The sequence below is a fragment of the Pituophis catenifer genome, unplaced genomic scaffold, assembly GCF_029215685.1.
Source record: "Pituophis catenifer annectens isolate HBS135680 unplaced genomic scaffold, rPitCat1.0.hap2 SCAF_2, whole genome shotgun sequence".
NCBI lineage: Eukaryota > Metazoa > Chordata > Lepidosauria > Squamata > Colubridae > Pituophis > Pituophis catenifer.
The window spans coordinates 208,135,009-208,154,172 of record NW_027256882.1 but is presented as its reverse complement, the minus strand read 5'-3'; the positions used below and the strand labels follow the sequence as shown (position 1 = coordinate 208,154,172).

At 38.8% G+C, this 19,164-nt stretch overlaps 1 protein-coding gene across 1 annotated transcript in view; it reads right to left on the bottom strand.

Moving 5' to 3' along the window:
- The window catches only part of GRIN3A (glutamate ionotropic receptor NMDA type subunit 3A), a 136,643-nt gene that overhangs the window by 30,933 nt on the left and 86,546 nt on the right, over positions 1-19,164 (bottom strand). The window contains exon 4 of the mRNA XM_070935489.1: positions 910-1,055. Coding sequence (XP_070791590.1) covers positions 910-1,055 — 146 coding nt within the window. The remainder of the gene's footprint in view (positions 1-909; positions 1,056-19,164) is intronic.

Below are 19,164 nucleotides of genomic sequence, written 5' to 3'. Positions count from 1 at the left end.
GGTTACTTGAGGGACCATCTCACCCCACTGGGATTGGCCCGTACCACTTGTGCTGGCAGAGGAGACATGCTGTGGGCCCAGTCAGTACGATTAGTCTACCTGGTGGGGTCCAGGAGGAGGGCCTTCTCTGCTATGGCTCCTGCCTTCTGGAACATCTTGCCCTTGGATGTGAGGTTGGTCCCAACTCTCCTATCTTTTCATAAGGGCCTAAAGACGTAGCTCTTGCAGCTGGTTTGGAGCCCCAGAGGGTGAATGGAGGTGGTTGATTGAGTAATAAGAGATCCAACCTCCCCCCACTCTACCCCCGCCCTCCCCACATGTCCTTGGTTTTAATGTCTGGTTTTAACTTTTTATGTTTTAACTGAATGTGTAACTGTAAGCTGCTCGGGTTACCCTATAGTAAGATGGGCAGCCAATAAATTTTATAAATAAATAAAAAATAACAAATTGTGGTGGTACAGTGCTCCAGTGTTCATTTTGAGCAAAGCATCAGTTTCTGTGGACATCTCTGAATTCCAATGGTTAGTGACTGGTCTTTGGAGAAGCTACGCTATGTTTCTGTGCACTCAGAAACATGGAGGGCCCATCTTTCTATTCATTAGCTGCCTTCCTGCTCTCATTGGCCTTTATGGGCATGTTAATCATACGTACTAGGTTGAGGCACCTGCACAACTAAATCTGGGATAGGCAAATCTGTGGGCTGCAGATTGTTTTGAACCAAACTCTCAGCATCCTTTCCATTAACCATTCCTTCATGGGCTGCTTGAAGCTGCAGCTCAGCGATAGCTGGAAAGCTCCAGCATGACAGACTGTCTCCATTAAGCTGGAATGCCAACCCAAAGGGAACCCAAGGCTTCTCCCTTGGCAGGACTTCGTTGATTTATCTCTAACCCCAAGAAGCCTACTTACTTCAAGTATTCCACTCCGTCGGGAGTTGCAGGTACGTTGAATCGTTTCATGTATTCATGCATATCTGGAAAGCTTTGCTTGAAATAATCTTCAGCACTACTTTCTTTCACAGTTCCAAAGCGAAACCCCTGGGAAGGGTGATGCAGCTGAGGAGAAATGCCAAAACATTTTAAGAACAAAACAAAACCAGGAAGGATTTGTATGGCTTAGTTCCTTGAATTTCAGAGAGCCTTGTCCTCTCAGGCCATGTAAATGGATGAGAGTTATTTATCAGTCCTTAGGGAATTACATGATTATGTATTTGTTAGATTTATATCCCACTATTCATGCAACAGCTCACGGTGGCATATATAGCATTCCTTCCTTCTACTTTAACCCAGAACAACTATTCTGAGATAGTTGTTGACTGGTTTAAAGCAGTGATGAAATCCAATTTTTTTTACTACCGGTTTTGTGGGCGTGGCTTGAAGGGCATGGTCTGGCTTGGTGGGCGTGGCAGGGGAAGGATACTGCAAAATCTCCATTCTCTCCCCATTCCAGGGGAAGGATACTACAAAATCTCCATTCCCACTCCCCTCTGGGGCCAGCCAGAGGTTCTATTTGCCGGTTCTATGAACTACTCAAAATTTCCGCTACCGGTTCTCCAAACTGCTCAAAATTTCTGCCACCGGTTTTCCAGAACCTGCTAGATTTCACCCCTGGTTTAAAGGCACTAAAGTAGCTCCCAAGCTTGAGGATGAATTTGAAACTGGATCTTCCTGCGGCTGCTCCAACAACTTATCTACTCTATTACATTACAGCCTTTAAATGAGTTTCTGTTGATGGTTTCAATCAGAGTGGAACTCAGCCTTAATAGATCATTAATTCTCCAGGTTAGAAAGATAAACCAATAATGTCAGAGCTGCCTAACCAGAATACCCAGTTTGAAACTCCTGATATTTTTTTAAAAAACAGTTTATCATCTAAAACGGGTCTTATCTAATAGTTTATCATCTAAAACTTGGCAATTTTAAGACTTGTGGATTTCAACTCCCAGAATTCCTCAACCAGTCATGGCAATTCCACCAATCTTAAAATTGCCAAGTTTGGAAACCCCTGAGCTAAAATATTGTGTCACATAGTTTAATAAGGAAATGTTTTTTTATTTGAAATTATTATACATTTACTGCAGAGATGGGTTTCAGCAGGTTCTGACCAGTTCTGGAGAACTGGTAGCAGAAATTTTGAGTAGTTTGGAGAACCAGTAGTAAAAATTCTGACTGGCCCCGCCCCCATCTATTCTCTGCCTCCCAAGTCCCAGCTGATCAGGAGGAAATGGGGATTTTGCAGTATCCTTCCCCTGCCATGCCTACCAAGCCATGCCCACCAAGCTATGCCACGCCCACCAAACCACACCCACACAACCGGTAGTAAAAAATTTTGAAACCCACCACTGATTTACTCATATGGTATTTAATTTTCTGATGTTTTTCTGTGTTCCTCACGTCATAATAGTGGAGCAATATTTCCCATTTGTTTTGCAAAGGGGTCATAGTTGGCTCTGGACTTGCAAAGAAGAGGTTTGGACATCACATGAGGTCTTAGCCAATGTTCCCATGTCTCTTCTAGCAGCCATATTTCTTCCAACTGTAAAATTTGGGGAATGGGAACCCCATGCATTGTTCAAGAACATTAGCACATACCTCCAAAATTCCAGTGGAATTTAATGTTCACCAGAGGTAACTGGAACATTAAAGTTTGAAACCTTATCACTTTTTCTCATTATGTCTTAAAGATTAAGGCTATAAAGTAGCTTTTAAGGTGAAGAGCAAAACTTCTGTCTATTTTTTAATATTCAATGTCATTTATTCACTTGAGTGCCATTTGGAAAATAGAACTGTGACATAATTAGGCTAGTCATGGGCCTACTTCAATCTTCATTTTATAGTCAGAGTCATTATCACATTATCACACTTCTGCTATAGCTTAATTGAAGAAGGCCCTTAGGTTTTAGATATGTAACAAATCTTTGAAGGACACTTCAAAATAACCCAAATTGCCACTAACTATGCAGATGTTCAAAGATACTCCGCTTAAGAGAAGAATGTCTTCCCACCTTTCTAAACGCATACACAGCTTGAAGTGATGAGGTTAAATATCTGTTAAAATGGTAAAACTAATGAAACAGAAAATAGATTGAGAACAAACTTAAGGTAAAAATATTACTAATTTTCAGAAAATAGCTTCAAATAAGACCAGTGGAGCTTCCTTAGGAAAGAAGTTCCACAGTTTGAGTAAGACTACTACTGACAGACTATAAATACGAAAGACCTAAATACCAAATACTTTAAAGACCATAAATATAATAAGTAGAGCAAATAATGACTTTCAGTCAAATAAGCTTTTATCGCTTACTTGTTTCAGAAATGAATGAATTAAATGCATTTACATATTACTACAACTCAATGCGGATGTTTTGTGGTGATACCACAAATTTAAATAAAACAATAACACAAACCAGCAGTCCTTTTAAATACGTTTTATGGTAACTTCCTAATTCAGAAATTCAGGGCTTGGATCCCACTGTTTAATATCCTCCTGTCTAATACTGTAGAGCAATTCATTTGCCAACCTTATACAATAATGCAATTAAAAATGGGCTTGAGGTAGGTCTAAGCCAAGTGTCTCTATAAAATAAATGTTGGTGTGAATTTGGATGAGAAAAGGGAATGGCCCATTGCGGGGGCTAATGAAAGGATGGATGGATCTAATTTCCCATCCATATTCCTGGATAGAGCCATATTCATAGACTGAATATTAGGATGGACATAATTTTATCTTCAGCACTAAAATAATACAGTAGATGCTTCCTGAGGAGTAAAACAGTGGCCAATATTTGTGCTTCAAGGCCCCATCTGACCCATGCCTTGTATATAATGAATGCCATTACACCGCCAAAGGATGCTAACCTATAGCTTGCTAAAGTTAGATACAATTAGTTGGGTCTATACAGCACACTTGAGAGTTTCTTGATGTAGTGATTAAAGCACTATGGGACTGTGAGTTCCAGTTTTGCCTTAAGCACAATACCAACTGGGTGATCTTGGACCAGTCCCTCTCTCTCAGCCCTAGAAAGCAGGCAATGGCAAACCATTTCTGAAAATCCTTGCCAAGAAAACTCCAGGCAGTCTCCCAGAATAGAACATGATTGAACAAGGAAAAAAATGCAGCACACTAAACCTAAAGGAAATAATAATATTAAGGCTTATCAGGATGCACGAGTTAAATTATTCTGGATCAGAATTCGGGAAGCTGCAGCCCCCAAAATAGGAGAGGTGGATTCCAAGAATAGCTACAACATCTGTAGTGATTTCCTCCTCCTAAGTCCGCAGCCATTCCCCTATTTTTAATATCCGCAGCTGAATCTGTGATAGGAAAGGCAGAGCGAGGGGGGATGACTCTGAGATTACATCAAGGCTGTGAATTATGGCATTTCACCTGAACAAGTGATTTCCACACATGGAATCCATATCCGCGGGTAATGGGTCTCTTTTGTAGGAATGTTGCTTGATTTCTCAACTGTTGGCAACATATGTGAAGTCTCTCCACTGAACGTATTTGCCCAATTAGTGCCCGAGCATTTGAAATTTAGAGAGCATGATATGGGGACTCTCACAAAATAGTTGCCATGGTGACTAGCAACACAAACACTCATTCACCAGATGATGGCAAACACAAGGTCAATCTGGCTAGCTTTTGAGGATATTGTCAGCCACCTAGCCTTATTTCTGTGACCCTCTCCCCTGCAGCCATTCCCCTTACCAAACAGAGCACTAAATTGCAGCCCCCACCCCAATTTAATTGTATCAAGAGAAGCTCTGATATATATATATATATATTTCTTTATCAGCAAAATATAAATTTGGTATAAAATGGTTTGTCGTTAATGTGACTGCTTGAGGGCTCCTGGATTGGAGCTGAAAGGCGAAAGGAAGCAGAATGCCCCCTCCCACATGCTGGGGTAGACCAGGTGTCTCGATAGAAAAACACTTACTTTTTACCCTGGCTCAAGCTAATGAAGGGAAGAGAACTTGTGACTCAGAAGGTTAATTCAACTGACTAACATGCAGGAAGTCCAAGTTCGAATCCGAGTAAGGGTATGGCTAGCTGATGAAAGCTAAAAAGCTTGAAATAGATTTATACCCTTTATTTCTTTATCAGTAAAATATAAATTTGGTATAAAATGGTTTGTCATGAATGCAAATGCTTGAGGGCTCCTGGATTGGAGCTGAAAGGTGAAAGGGAGCAGAATGCCCCCTCCCACATGTTGGGGTAGACCAGGTGTCTTGGTAAAACACTTAATATATATATTAAGTATGATATGTGTATAGTTAATATTTCGGGTTTCTTCCCGTGTAATTGTGAAGAATTACAAAACGGGAAGAAACCCGAAATATTAACTATACACACATACATACCCGTGAAAACTTACATAAATAAGTATGATATATATATATGATCCTTCAAGTGTTTTGGAAACAATTATATTTAGGATTGGTACTGGAAGCATCATGCCAACTTCCTAATTATTATTTTAATTATAGGATAAGTTGTTACCACCACCACCAGATGAGACACGCAGGGGGGCTCAGGAAATGGTCAGCTTTAAGTGTGATCATTTCCACTGCAGACAGTCCACAATGGCCCCGCGATTCATACAGATCTGTTTTTGCTTTAGTTAAGACAGGGTTGACCCCCTCTTGACAAACGAGAGCAAAGGGAAGATTTTGAGGCTTCTAATTTGCCAATACAATTTTATATAAATCAAGAAACTGCACCCAAGCAAATAAAGCACCGCAATGGGTTCATCTCAAGACATTGCTGCAATTTTTGATAACCAAAAAGCATCTCCAGAATTAGCTTTAATTTAATCTAAAATTGAGCCAGAGCAAAGTGGATGATTTTCCCCACAACACCACAGTGGGGCGCTAGTGGCTACTCAGGTTTTCTTGGGGACATACAGCCCACTGCTTCAGAAACTTGGCAAGAGAGGTTTTCATTGCAGTGGGTTACTCACTGATTCCCTCTGATTAAATCTAACCGCAGTGAAATGCTGCAGATTTGTCTCTCGCCCCGAGACAACTATTGTCTTGGGAAAAAGTAGATAGGGTGCCCTCAGCTCTGATAAAATCTGTGGAATTAGCATGCACTGCTGTAAGAAATCAAACAGAAGGAAGTTTGTACTATAGCAGAGATCCATCTTTCATTGTATCTGTGGCAAAGAGAGCCAGCTTTCTTCCTGGCAGCAATCTAAATATGGATTATTGAATAAATCAACCCAGACCTCTCACTCAAGGCACAAATGGCCAGGATCAAATTATCCTACTTTGGATATATTATCTGAAGACCTAGTTTTCTGGAGAAAGCTCTAATTCTGGGAAAGGTGGAAGGAAAGAGAAGAGGAGGATGACCAGCAGCCAAATGGATGGACTCAGTTATAGTAGTTAATAGTCACCATTGAAATACTTGGAAGACCAGGTTAGGGACTGATCTTCAGGGAGAGAATCTGTATTTGATAACCCCTTGATAGCATATAATTAATCGATAATCCCTATTCCTCATTTCTACAGATGCTGTTTAGCCTTGGATACGTTGAAGTGTAATTCTTCCTGACTTTGTGGTTGCAATTTGGGGGAAGAGAAGGACAATTTTTTTTAGCAGGTGTAGCCCTTAACATGATAATATTTATGGAAAATATTCCAGAATATCTGTGGAAAATATTACAGCAAGCTATGAAGGTGCAGTTGTAGAATTGGTAATTCTCCCAATTCCTTCTATTTTTATTTTAAAAAATTGTGCTATCTTGGCAGCAGCTACAAAGGCTGTTTTGCCACTGAAATGATTTATAACAGGTGAATTTGAGATTAGATTAACAAATTCTACATTGCAGCCCTTTCCATGTGTAAGATTCCAGAGTGATTTTCCAAAATGTACTTATTTTAACAAACCGGTAAAGTAAGTAAATAAGTTTATTGCTGTAACCGGAGGCCATCATATAAGAATAAATTAAGTACATTTGGAAAAACATCTGTCAGGGTGGGAATATCACCCATGAAGCCTGTGACCTCCAGGAACACAAGGAAGCATACATAAAACTCCCTCTTTCAGTTTTTCTGCAAAACAACCACTATATAAAGTAGCTTCTAATAAGCTGCTAGTAAACTTGTAGTAGGCTTCCATAGGTATGACCATGCATTACTTGGACCCTAAACATCTTAGATGCTGCATGATCAATAAAATGGCAGCATGATCTCCCCCCTGGTCCAATTTTGGAAAAATAACAGGTATTTTGGCGAAGTGTTAATATTGCAGTTGTAGGCATAGCAATCTGTGTATGGAGCAAAATCCCTGTGTTTTGTATGCTTTGCTCTTTCAGAATAAAGAGCAGGAGTGGCCTACTTTTGGATGGAATCTGAAAGTACAGTGCTCTGGATGAAAAAATATATATTCAAATATGCCATTACATATTAGTTTAAGCTAAATGTAAATTAGTTCACATTTAGAACAGATGGCAGCCAGGCCTGGAGGGATATATATATGTATATTCACATCCATATATTTGCTCTCCTTCCTTCCACCCTTCCTAGTACAACTGGTAGAAACTGAAAATTTCTGCAAATCCTTCCTCCTCCTTTTCCTCCTCCTTCTCCTCCCTCCCCCCAGAATTGGGAGGAACACACATCTTTCTTCAGATATTAGGATGAATGGTTGGAGACACTAACTATTATGCCTCAACAGCAGAGGTGGGTTCTACCTACCTTTACTACCGGTTTGCAATGGGGCTGTGCGCGCATGCTCTTCTGCGCATGCGCAGAAGCGTTCTGATGACATCAGGGTCGGTGGGCGGAGCCTCACAATAGCCAGTTTTACTATTGGTTCTATAGAACCGGTCTGAATGGGGAGCAACCCACCACTGCTCAATAGCCAATAGATGATAACAAATGTCAGTGTCCCTTCACTCCCTTCTGTAGCTTTAAAATCTAGCTGTTTCATATATTTGGAACATCAAGATTCACCCCCCCCCCCCCCAGATTCTGAAATGATGGAACTTGGAATGGGCAGATAACGGCCCTCTTACTCTGTCGGAAAACTGGCCAGACCAGAATGGAGTGGCTGGAGTCATTGAGCACAATATGTTCGCTCCACATATGGAGCACAGCATGTCTTCCATTCCATGCACAGCTCTATATAGTCAAGAGTTGCTGCTCAGATCTTTTATTAGTTCAATTTAAACCACAATTTCTTCATTGCTGAATATTTTATGTAGATTTTAATTCTGGGAGAAAAAAATAGAACCAACATTTTGCTCTCCTGGAGGGAAGAGAGAAATCAGTGGTACTTCCTGCCTTTCATTATCCCCTTGTCCTTGATCACTCCTAGCCCATTTAACAACCTGATTTAGCCAATCTCATAACCTTTGAAGGGATTTATGGCATTAATCTGTTTCTCTTTTAAATATATTGTTTTGCAAGGGCTCCGGCTGTGGATTTTTAATTAAGGTACTTCACCCATCGTGTGAGGCAATTTGCATGCTGGCCAAAAATAGTTAAGAAAAATCATATTTTTTATCATCAAGACTGTGATCCAGACAGCCATGGACCTTTGATAATTATAAGAGAGAGGTTGAATGTTTTGTTTTCAAAATGTGGTCTGCCCTACATCATGTCACATTTCTCTCTCTCTCTCTCTCTTTCTTTCTCATTCTCTCACTCCCTCCCTCTCTCTTTCTCTCTCTCTCTTTCTTTCTTTCTCTCTCTCTCTCTCTCTCTCCCCCCTCCCTCTCTCTCTTTGTGATATAACGGAGATTAAAGGCAGACACACATACAAAATCCCTTTGTTTTTTGAATCCACTATTACTGTACCTCTCTTCTTGATTGTTTAATAAGACGATTTCTCTTTTATTCCTTACTCAGTTCTAAAAGGGATGCAACAAGTACTCCAAGATGATCCATTGGAATGCAGAAAGAAATATTATATCTGTTTATATCTTTCATCTTTGTAGTTTATGTTTTTGGGGTATGCTTTGTGTACACCCCCAAATGGGTGCACAAATGTTTGCACCCTCCCCCAAATACATGTATATTTATAAAATGTTGAATATATGTGTGTGTGTGTGTGTATAACAAAACATAAATATACATGTATTTGGGGTATGCGCGCAAACATTTTATACTGATCAGAGTGCACAATTTTTTTTAAAAAAGTAGAGATGCTACTGTTCTATGAGAGGCAAGGGCGGAAAAATCTTCTTTAGAACAATCTAAACTCCTGGAGATTTTAGAAAACATTTTCATGTAGTGTTCTTGAGTGATTGGTCATTACCAGTTCCATAGTCCTGATATTCTTTGGAGTTTCCCCTGCAGCATGTAGCTTTAAGAGTCAGTGTAGAATGAACCATTTTTGAATTTTTATTGCAATCTAATGATCTGTAGAAATTATTATGCCTATGTTGCCTGCTAGGAAAAAAGGAGCACTGCTCCTTATTCCTATATATCAGGAGTTGTGTGGAGTTGCATACATTCTTAGAGAATAAATCCAGAATGAGGGCAAGCCCTTCTTCTATGTATCAACCAAAAATGCTCCTAATAATCTCTGTTTCTTGACACTGTTGAAATTTATTTTTCAGCCACTGTCAAGTCACACTTTTAAACAGAGATATTTGGGAGTGATATAAGTAGCGCTATTGCTGGTTCACCTAGTCTGTTATGCTACTCCCATAGCAGTGAGCCAGATGTTCAGCCGCACTATTTACTTCACAGCTACCAATCTGAGGCCAAATTAAGAGGACTTTAAATGAATCTTTGCATTTAACATGCAAGTATTTCTAGCAAGTATTTTTAAGTGCACCGCTTGGAGCTGGTGAAGTTGATAAATATTAATATTGACATCCATGATAGAAGATGTCTTTTCTTAGCAAATGCCAACTTGAAAGGAGAGATATTTTGAGAAATACAGCAAGGGAAGAAAAATTTACCACCGTCACATTTTCAGTAATTATCATCAACCTCCCTCCAACCAATACTATTTTCACATTTGACGTAAGGATATATTCAATATGTATCTAATTTAGTCTGCAGAAAAAAACTGGTTCTTAATTATATTCTATTCTTGCAAGATCCAACTAGGGTCGGTCAAAACCAGAGGTTTACTCTTCCGAGAATTCAGACGTGTGCTGGAGCCCATCCTCAGGGAACTTCTCTCTACCAGAATGTGTGCTTTGGGCTATTCTATACATCATATTTATGCGGTACCTTCCTATTGGTTGATTGGTGTGTTGATAGCTGGTGATTGGCTGTTGTTTCCTTGTGCTGCCAAGTTCTAGGCTCTTAAGTATCTGATAAGCTGGTAGTAAATCAGCACTCCTGTTGACTGATCAATACCATGTAGTTTTTCTCAAAGTTAATTCACCTGCAATTTTCTGAATTGAAAATTAACTTGTCCCTTGTACCATCAGTAACTGTAGACTATTCCTCTACTAACAGAGAAATTGACATGTTTGATTTGCTAGTGTCACTACTGTGGAATTTTCAAGTAGCTCTTCTGGTACAAAATATTTCACCTGATTAACTTAAGAATGTTACTACACATCCTAGTGATGTGCTCCTAATGTAATAAGCTTCTTGATTCTGGAAACTGAGCTACCGATCTTGTCTAAAATTGCTTCCCAAACAACAGTGACAGATAATAGTCTTAATTGGTGTTTGTGTCCATTTTGATTCTCCAGAATGTTAATCTTGAACTCATTTACCATCTTTCATTCCTTTAGATCCTTATCTGAATTTAGATTGCTTTTTTCTGGGTTACCGCTATACTTTTTAGTTCACTTACCGTTTAATTGCCAGAATACACCATTTTTAGAAGCCCACTAGAAAGCATTTTTTTTCAAATATTTTCCTAGCCTGATGTTTTCTTATTAGTCATACAGAGGAATATGGAAAATTATCATTTTACAACATCTAGAGAGGCATGACTTAATGAAAGCTATCCACTTGCACATAGGATGCATGTATTTATTTAGAATAGAATAGAATAGATTTTTTTATTGGCCAAGTGTGATTGGACACACAAGGAATTTGTCTTGGTGCATATGCTCTCAGTGTACATAAAAGAAAAGATACGTTCATCAAGAATCATAAGGTACAACACTTAATGATAGTCATAGGGTACAAATAAACAATCAGGAAACAATATAAATATAAATCGTAAGAATCCATTTATACATATATACATACACACACACACACACACACACACACATGTATATGTATGTATGTATGTATGTATATGTATATGTTTATATGTATAAATGAATCCTTACAATTTAAATTGATATTGTTTCCTGATTGCTTTATATATGTATATAAAGTGTTTTTCTATTGAAGCACCTGATCTACCCCAATATGGAAGGGAGCATACTGCTTCCCTTTCGCCTTTCAGCTCCTTTATTTCTTTATCAGCAAATATAATTTTGGTATTTTATATATATATATATATATATATATATATATATATATATATATGTAGGTCTTTGGTTATTCGGGTTTTCTCCCACGTAAAATTGGAGGTTTCTTGGCAACGTTTCGACGAAGCCTCATTCGTCATCTTCAGGCTGGTGTTCTCGGCTTCGTGCTTTTAGGAGCAATGTGTGTGATCGCAGCTGTTTCTTCCTTTTAACTGCCAGTGGGGGTGTGAACTGATTGGGTGGGAGCTTGGCTGTGTTCTGATTGGGCGGAGGTGTGTTCTGATTGGTTGGAGGTTTGGCTGTGCTCTGATTGGATGGGGGGTTGGCTGTGCTCTGATTGGCTGGGTGTGTGTTCTGTTTAGGTGTGGGCTTGGTTGTGTTCGGGTTAGTCTGAGTAGCAGGGGGATTTGAGCTGGTGAGCTGTGTTGCTGTTGTTTGGCTTCGTGTTCGTGGCCATGCTATCTCTTCATGGTGGGTGTCAGTCTGCTTCATGTATGGATTGGAGGGGTTTAAAGTGGCTAATGATGCAGCTGTGATCTGGCTTCTGATCCGGGGTCGTGCCTCATCATCAGTGTGGGTTCGAGTCTGCTTTCTGCGTGGATGTGTGGTGGCTACATCCTGTGTGGCTCTCGTGTGTGTGGGTCTGGTGTCATTCTTTGTGTTAGGGACTCGTTTGTCAATAAGGGCGGGTTTCCAAATGGCTGGTAGGCGGGAGGTATCATCTCGTTTATTCATGCTGTGTGGATGTTTTTCTATCTCGATGACTTCTCTGATTATTCTGTAATAATCTGAAAACAAATATATATATATATATATATATATATATATATATATATATATATATATATATATATATATATATTTGTTTTCTCAGGTTTTCGCGGGTGTTTGTATGTAGGTCTTTGGTTATTCGGGTCTTCTCCCACGTAAAATTGGGAGATTTTACGTGGGAGAAGACCCGAATAACCAAAGACATATACATATATATATATATATATATATATATATATATATATATATATACACACACATATACATACACATACACATACACATATATATATATTTGAGTTATATTCCACTTTTTCTTCAGGAGCTCAGGGAGGCTTACATAATAACCCTGGGCTGCTGAACTTGAAGGTAAATGACTGACCAAATCAGAAAATGACCTTGGTACTGGTCTCCCTAGCTGTGATCTAAGAGTTCAGCCACTATATCACATTGGCTCTAAAGGTTCTAAGAAGATTTTAAATGGGATCTAGGGCTTAAATACCCATAAGATATGGGTTACATGTCCTACCTCCAAGGGAATGTTGACAGGAGGCAATCTAGAGATGAGCTTTCTTGGTCATGGCCCCTTTTCCTCTGGAACAATTTACCCTGGAAATAAGGATAAACCTGTCCCTTCTTAAGGTTTGGAAAAGCTGTGAAGAATTGAATCTTCTGTAGGGCCTTTGAGAATGGAATGGAGGTGCAATTACATGCCCCTAAAGTGATAGAGGCACCCGAGTATAGTATAGAAAGTATCAATTTTTTTAAAATCTAAAAAGAATGATTTTGTATTATGAAATCTTCAGTCAAACGCTGTCGTTTTTAGGACATCGCCATAAAAAAAATCATACATGTATGAAATTAATTCTCTTTCCCAGAATTATGAAATATTACAGGAGATTTCAAGAACGTGACATTGCAGGACTGTTACCAGTACTCTTCCCTCTGTAGTAATTCCCTAAAATATTTAATACTTTGAAGTTTATTATTAGGGCTGATGGAAAAGTTACCCCACTAAAATGGTGTGCCTAGTAGACTCTTGATGTTGCAAAGTTTCCTTTCCCATTGAAACTGGAACTTCTCCACCAAGAAATTTCTTGACTATAATTTAAAATTGAAAGTTAAAAAAAAAAACACATTGTAAAATAAAGATAGTGGCAGATGACTTCCAGATAGCTGTTAAAAAAAGCTACATATGAATGTGTCCAACTTAAAAACAACCTGAAGTACAGCTGATAGTAGCATCTCTCTTGAAAAAGTTAAACAGGATCAGAGTGCTTAGACCCATCTGCAAATGCCTAGGCTGTGTTCCATATTAGGTATTTAAAAAAATCCAAACTAAGACAATGGGCAATCAGTTCAATATTGTTGCCAGGATAAAGCTACTACTCCAAATCTGCATTCAATTCTGCAATAAATTTAATTTTGGTATAGTTTGATTTCAGAAATTGCTGAAGATGTTGCCCATCCAATTCTAAATAAACATGAGGTATAGAAACTTGCTGTTTTATTTTTAAATGAATTATGGGGGTCTTTGTATTTGAAATGTACTACATTTTAAAGTCAACCAGGCTATCAATTAGTCTATGATCAGAGAGTTTGGCTAGGAATGGGGAAATCCCAAAGTCAAATTACTCCTGGATTGTGAAATATCTGGAAAACTATGCATCCACCATTTCCTTTTAGCCAAACTTACACCGAAAGTTACAATAAAGGCAACTATGTCAAAGAGAAATCATGGCAAAATAATTATACTTGGCTGAAATGGAGTAAGAATATTGGACATTACAATGATATTTTCCTATTTGGCCATCATTATACAGGTAGTTCTCGACTTACAACAGTTCATTTAGTGACCATTCAAAGTTATAACATCACTGGAAAACGTGACTTATGACAAATGTTCACATTTATGACTATTGCAGTATCCCATGGTGATGTGAACAAAATTCAAACAGTTGGCAACTGACTCACATTTATGACCGCTGCAGTGTCCTGGGATCATGTGATCCCCTTTTACGATCTTCTGACAAGCAAAGTCAGTGGGTAAACCAGATCCACTTAACAAACATGGAACTAACTTAACAACTGCCATGAGTCACTTAACAACTGTGGCAAGAAAGGGCATAAAATGTGGCAAAACTCACTTAAGAAATATCTTGCTTAGCAACATAAATTTTGGGCTCCATTGTGATCGTATGTCAGGGACTCCTTGTATATCTATTCTAAAGAGTCAGTTTGGTGAAGTGTTTAAACTCCCTAGGCTAGAAACCATGAGTTCATTTGTGGCTTGGGCCAGGGGTGAAATCCAGCACATTCTGATAGGTTCTGGAGAACCGGTAGCAGAAATTTTGAGTAGTTTGGAGAACCGGCAAATACCACCTCTTGCTGGCCCCAGAGTGGGGTGGGAATGGAGATTTTGCAATATCCTTCCCCCAGGAGTGGGGAGGGAATGGGAATTTTGCAGTATCTTTCCCCTGCCATGCCCACCAAGCCACGCCCACCAAGCCACACCACGCCCACAGAACAGGTAATAAAAAAATTTGGAGCTTACTACTGCCTTAGGCAGAAAGCCTGCTGAATGACTTTGGGCCAGTCACTTTCTCTCAGCCCTAGGAAGAAGGGCCCACCACTTCTGAAGAACCTTGCCAAAAAAACTGCAGGGACTTGTCCATGTAATCTGAACGCTATTTTGGAGCTTTGGACGTTAGCTGTCCAGGATTCCAGCTTTCCCCAAGCACAGCCAGCATGGCTAGGATGGAAACATGTTTGTGTTGAAGAGCTCCAATGAGTTCCATAGCTACTACTCAGCATTCTTTCTTCTTGTGGACTTTGTCAAGAAGGGAAACTTCCCTGTTGCCATCTGATTTTTTTTTTTTTTGCCTTTTTTTTTTAGGCACCAACATATTCTGGCCACAGCAACTTTGGACAAAGACAGTGTGAGATGTAAATGCCTTATTCCCTAATGTGTAAATAATGTATATATGGGACATCGGGGGTTAACTTATTCTTTGGTTCCTAATGTATTCATAATTCACCACTCCCATTCTTGGCTCCACCCCTTGTATATATAAGGAGCCACCTTCACCATTTTTCCTTGCTTCTATCTGTGAATATTCAGTGAATATAGAATGCCTGTTATAATTAAAGAGAAATATATTTAAACCTCTAACTCTTATTATCATTATTGAGTCTGATCCTGAAAATATTGCAACAAGCTGGTAGCAGAGGATGGTTAATTGACTCAATAAATACTTAAAGATGTCTAAGAAAGATAGGCCCAACACCAGGGCCTACAGCAAAGAAATAGAAACTGAACAAGAAATAATCAACGAATCCACAAACGCGATTTCGAGAGAATCCGAAGAATACACCACTGAAGAAGAAGAACTAATAAATGAAAATAATGACCAGGAGGAAATCGAAATAGAAAATAACGAACTCAGGTCAGAGATATTAAAACTATTAAAAAGCCAGAAGAATGATGAAAGCCTCATCGCGAATCTCCAAGAAATGCTGAAAAACAGCGGAGCAGCGAGAGAGAAAAACATTGCTAAAGAGAAACCCAAAGACCAAAAAACTGTGAGTGATATGACTACAGAGAAAGTCGTTATGAAAAAGAAAAGATGTGATCCCGCGCGAAATTTTGAATGGCAGCCATCTTGGTTCCAACAAGCCTCCAAAGTGAGCGAAGCAGAGCCAATCAAAATGCTCAGTTCAAAATTTCTGGCGCGAAAAACGTTATCAGACAACGAAAGCGAAAAGGAAGATTCAAACTCTTCAGAAGAACCAGAATCAGAAAGCGAAGACGACTTAACGAAATCCCAAGTAAAGTCAGCAATGAAGACGCTTTTTGCTGCATTTGGGCCAAAATTAAAAATTTCCAAAGCGACAACGAAGAAGCTAGAGAACAAGCCGATACCTCAAGACCTGCACGCTCCCATCCTGACTTCGAGAGCGACGACGCCCGAGCCCAGAGAGCCATGTCGATTCCGCCCTACACCGCAGACCGGATCAAGTACCAACGCACACAAAAGAAAGAAAAGAGCAGTCGCCGCCATCAAAACTCCTAAAACCGAGCCAGAAACCGACTCGTCTGAAGAGGAGCGGAGCGAGCGAGCTGCAATGGAGAGAACCTTCCACGACGACGCCAAAGAAGAAATGAGCAACGCGCATGTGCGAAACTACGTAGACGGTCTGGAAAGACTTGAACTGGCCAGAGAACCGCGCAGACTCGTTGCGAGCATCCCCATGCCGTTTTGCAATTTCCTGCACTTGCGAGACCACGGACTACCTCAGGTTGTAAGTAATGAACAAAATAATGTGGGAAACTTACCCAGTGACTTCCCAAAACTTAGAGTTGATGGCATTAATTTGCAAGAATGGTATCAACAGCTCCAGGTTGTCTTTATGAAAGAAAATTTACTATTCTTTATCACTAGTCCTCCAAGAAGACCTTGGACTTTAAAAATAGATTGTTTACATCATAGAGCATTTTTCTTAATAATATCTAGCGTGTCTCCTGCAATGTATCATAGCATCAAACCAAACCTAACTGTTTCAGAAATAATTCAATGCATGTTTAATCTGTTTCACAGCGATAGTGTAGCTACCACTACAAGAATGTCTAAGGATTTCTTTTCTTCCAGAGTAAAACCAGGGGTTTCCATAAGTGAGCATTTGATATCTCTAAACAAAATAAGAGCTGAGCTGCATTTGAGGGGGGAAGTGATTTCAGATCAAACAATGAAAAGTGTTATTATCAATTCACTTGATTCATCATGGGATAGTTTTATGTCACACTTAGACACCATCAATCTAGGATATTTATCCATAGAAAGTCTATCTAACAAATTGATAGCAGAAGACAATTCAAGAAAAAATCGTTCCAGCAATCACACAGAACACAAATCTTTTAGGAAGGTAGCTTTCCAGGAAAAATACAATGAAGCTTTTAAATGCCATAATTGTGGGTCCAGGGAACACAATAGAAGAGACTGTCCCAAAATCTCAAAGGAGAGACATAGGTCAGAGTATAGGAGCAAATACAATTATAGACAGTCTTCTACAGATAGACATAAATATAGAAGCCCACCAAATTACAGAGATAGTAGAGGGGGTAGAGAAAATTCAAAAGAGAGAAAATCTGGTTCACTGAATGGACTAAATAAACAAGACAGCACTAAAACACAACAAAATGAGAACAATAATTGGCTTATTGATTCTGGGGCAACCAACCACACCACTAATAACAAAAATATATTGTCTTCATTTACAGAAGATAAATTTGTAATAAAGGTAGCTAATCAAGAAAAGGTTCAAGTATTAGGCAGAGGAAATGTGACCTTGCCTGGTCTAGGAAAAATAGAGGGGGTGTTGTTAATTCCAGAAATACCTCATAACATACTAAGTGCCATAAAACTAAGCAGAGATTCTGACATCAATATAGTTTTCTCAAAGGGGAAAGCAACTTTAGAGAAGGACAAAACAAATGTAGGCACTGTGATGATTAAAGGAGGCCTACCCTATCTAATAACAAAAGAAAGATGGTTACATAACATTGATTCAAATATGGGAGATTGTATTGAGGCAGATGATGAAAATGTTAGTAACAGTGACAATGATGAATGTAAAATATCTCATGATCACGCAAATACACACAATGAGAAGAAACCAAGAATAGGTAAACCAATTCATGATGAGTGTGCTCACATCTTGCATAGGAAGTTAGGACATGCAAGTTTTCCTGTAGTACAAAAAATGACTGAACACGCAGAAGGTGTCAAAATAAAAAATTGTGAAAATTATTTGGAATGCTCAGTATGTAAATCCACTAAACTAAAAACTAGTCCCAGACCAAAAAAATCCAACAGATCAACTAACAAAATTTTTGACTTAGTACATATGGACCTAGTTGGTCCATTAACTCCATCAATCACTTATAGAAAACGTTACTTCCTAACAATAGTAGACGATTACAGTCGCTATGGTTTTGTTTACACATTAAAACACAAGGATGAAACCTTTCAGAAATTTAAGGAATTCTACAAACGCATAGAAACACAACATAATATCAGAATAAAACAAATTATGACAGATAGGGGATGTGAATTCATGTCTAAAGAATTCTCCCAATGGTTAAAGGATAGAGGAATGCTACATTTCACGTCTAGTCCATTTTCTGCGTTCCAAAACGGGATTGCAGAGAGAAAGAATTCCACACTACAAACCATGATTAGGTGCACATTAGAGGATGCTGGTTTAGGCAAACAATTTTGGTCAGAGGCCTTACATTATTCAAATTACACTCAAAATAGAACCTGGTCCAGTATTGTGAATAAAACACCATATGAGGTGATGTATAATAGGAAACCCAAATTAGCACACATGCACATATTTGGAGTCACTGCAGACGTACACATACCTAAGCAGTTGAGAAGAAAGGGAGAAAACGTATCCAGAAGATTAAGATTTATGGGATATGAAACTGGCACCAAAGGGTACAGATTCATTGATAATAATAACAAATTTATAGTCTCCAGAACAGCTGTGTTCCATGAACAGGCCAATTGGTCTAAATTACATCTTAATGAAATATTTCCAAATAAATGCAAAGATACAAAATCTTGTGAGGAAGGGACAATAGAAAATCGAAATATCAACAAAAATAAAAACAAAACCAAAACTTGGACAAATAGTCAGCACAAAATAAAGACAGACACATTAACAAAAAAGGAAGCAAGATATTTGCATGATAACCATAGCAAACCCGAAAGAGCTATTAGAAACAATAGAAATCAAGTACCAAATAAATACAGAGATTACATAATGCATATGGATGGTGAACAAATGACACCTAATACATATGAGGAAGTATTAAAACTCCCTCGTGAAGAAAAGGAAAAATGGGAACTAGCTATGAAAAAAGAGATGGAAAGTTTGCAAGGATTAAATGTGTTTACACCTGCGATTGCACCTAAAGA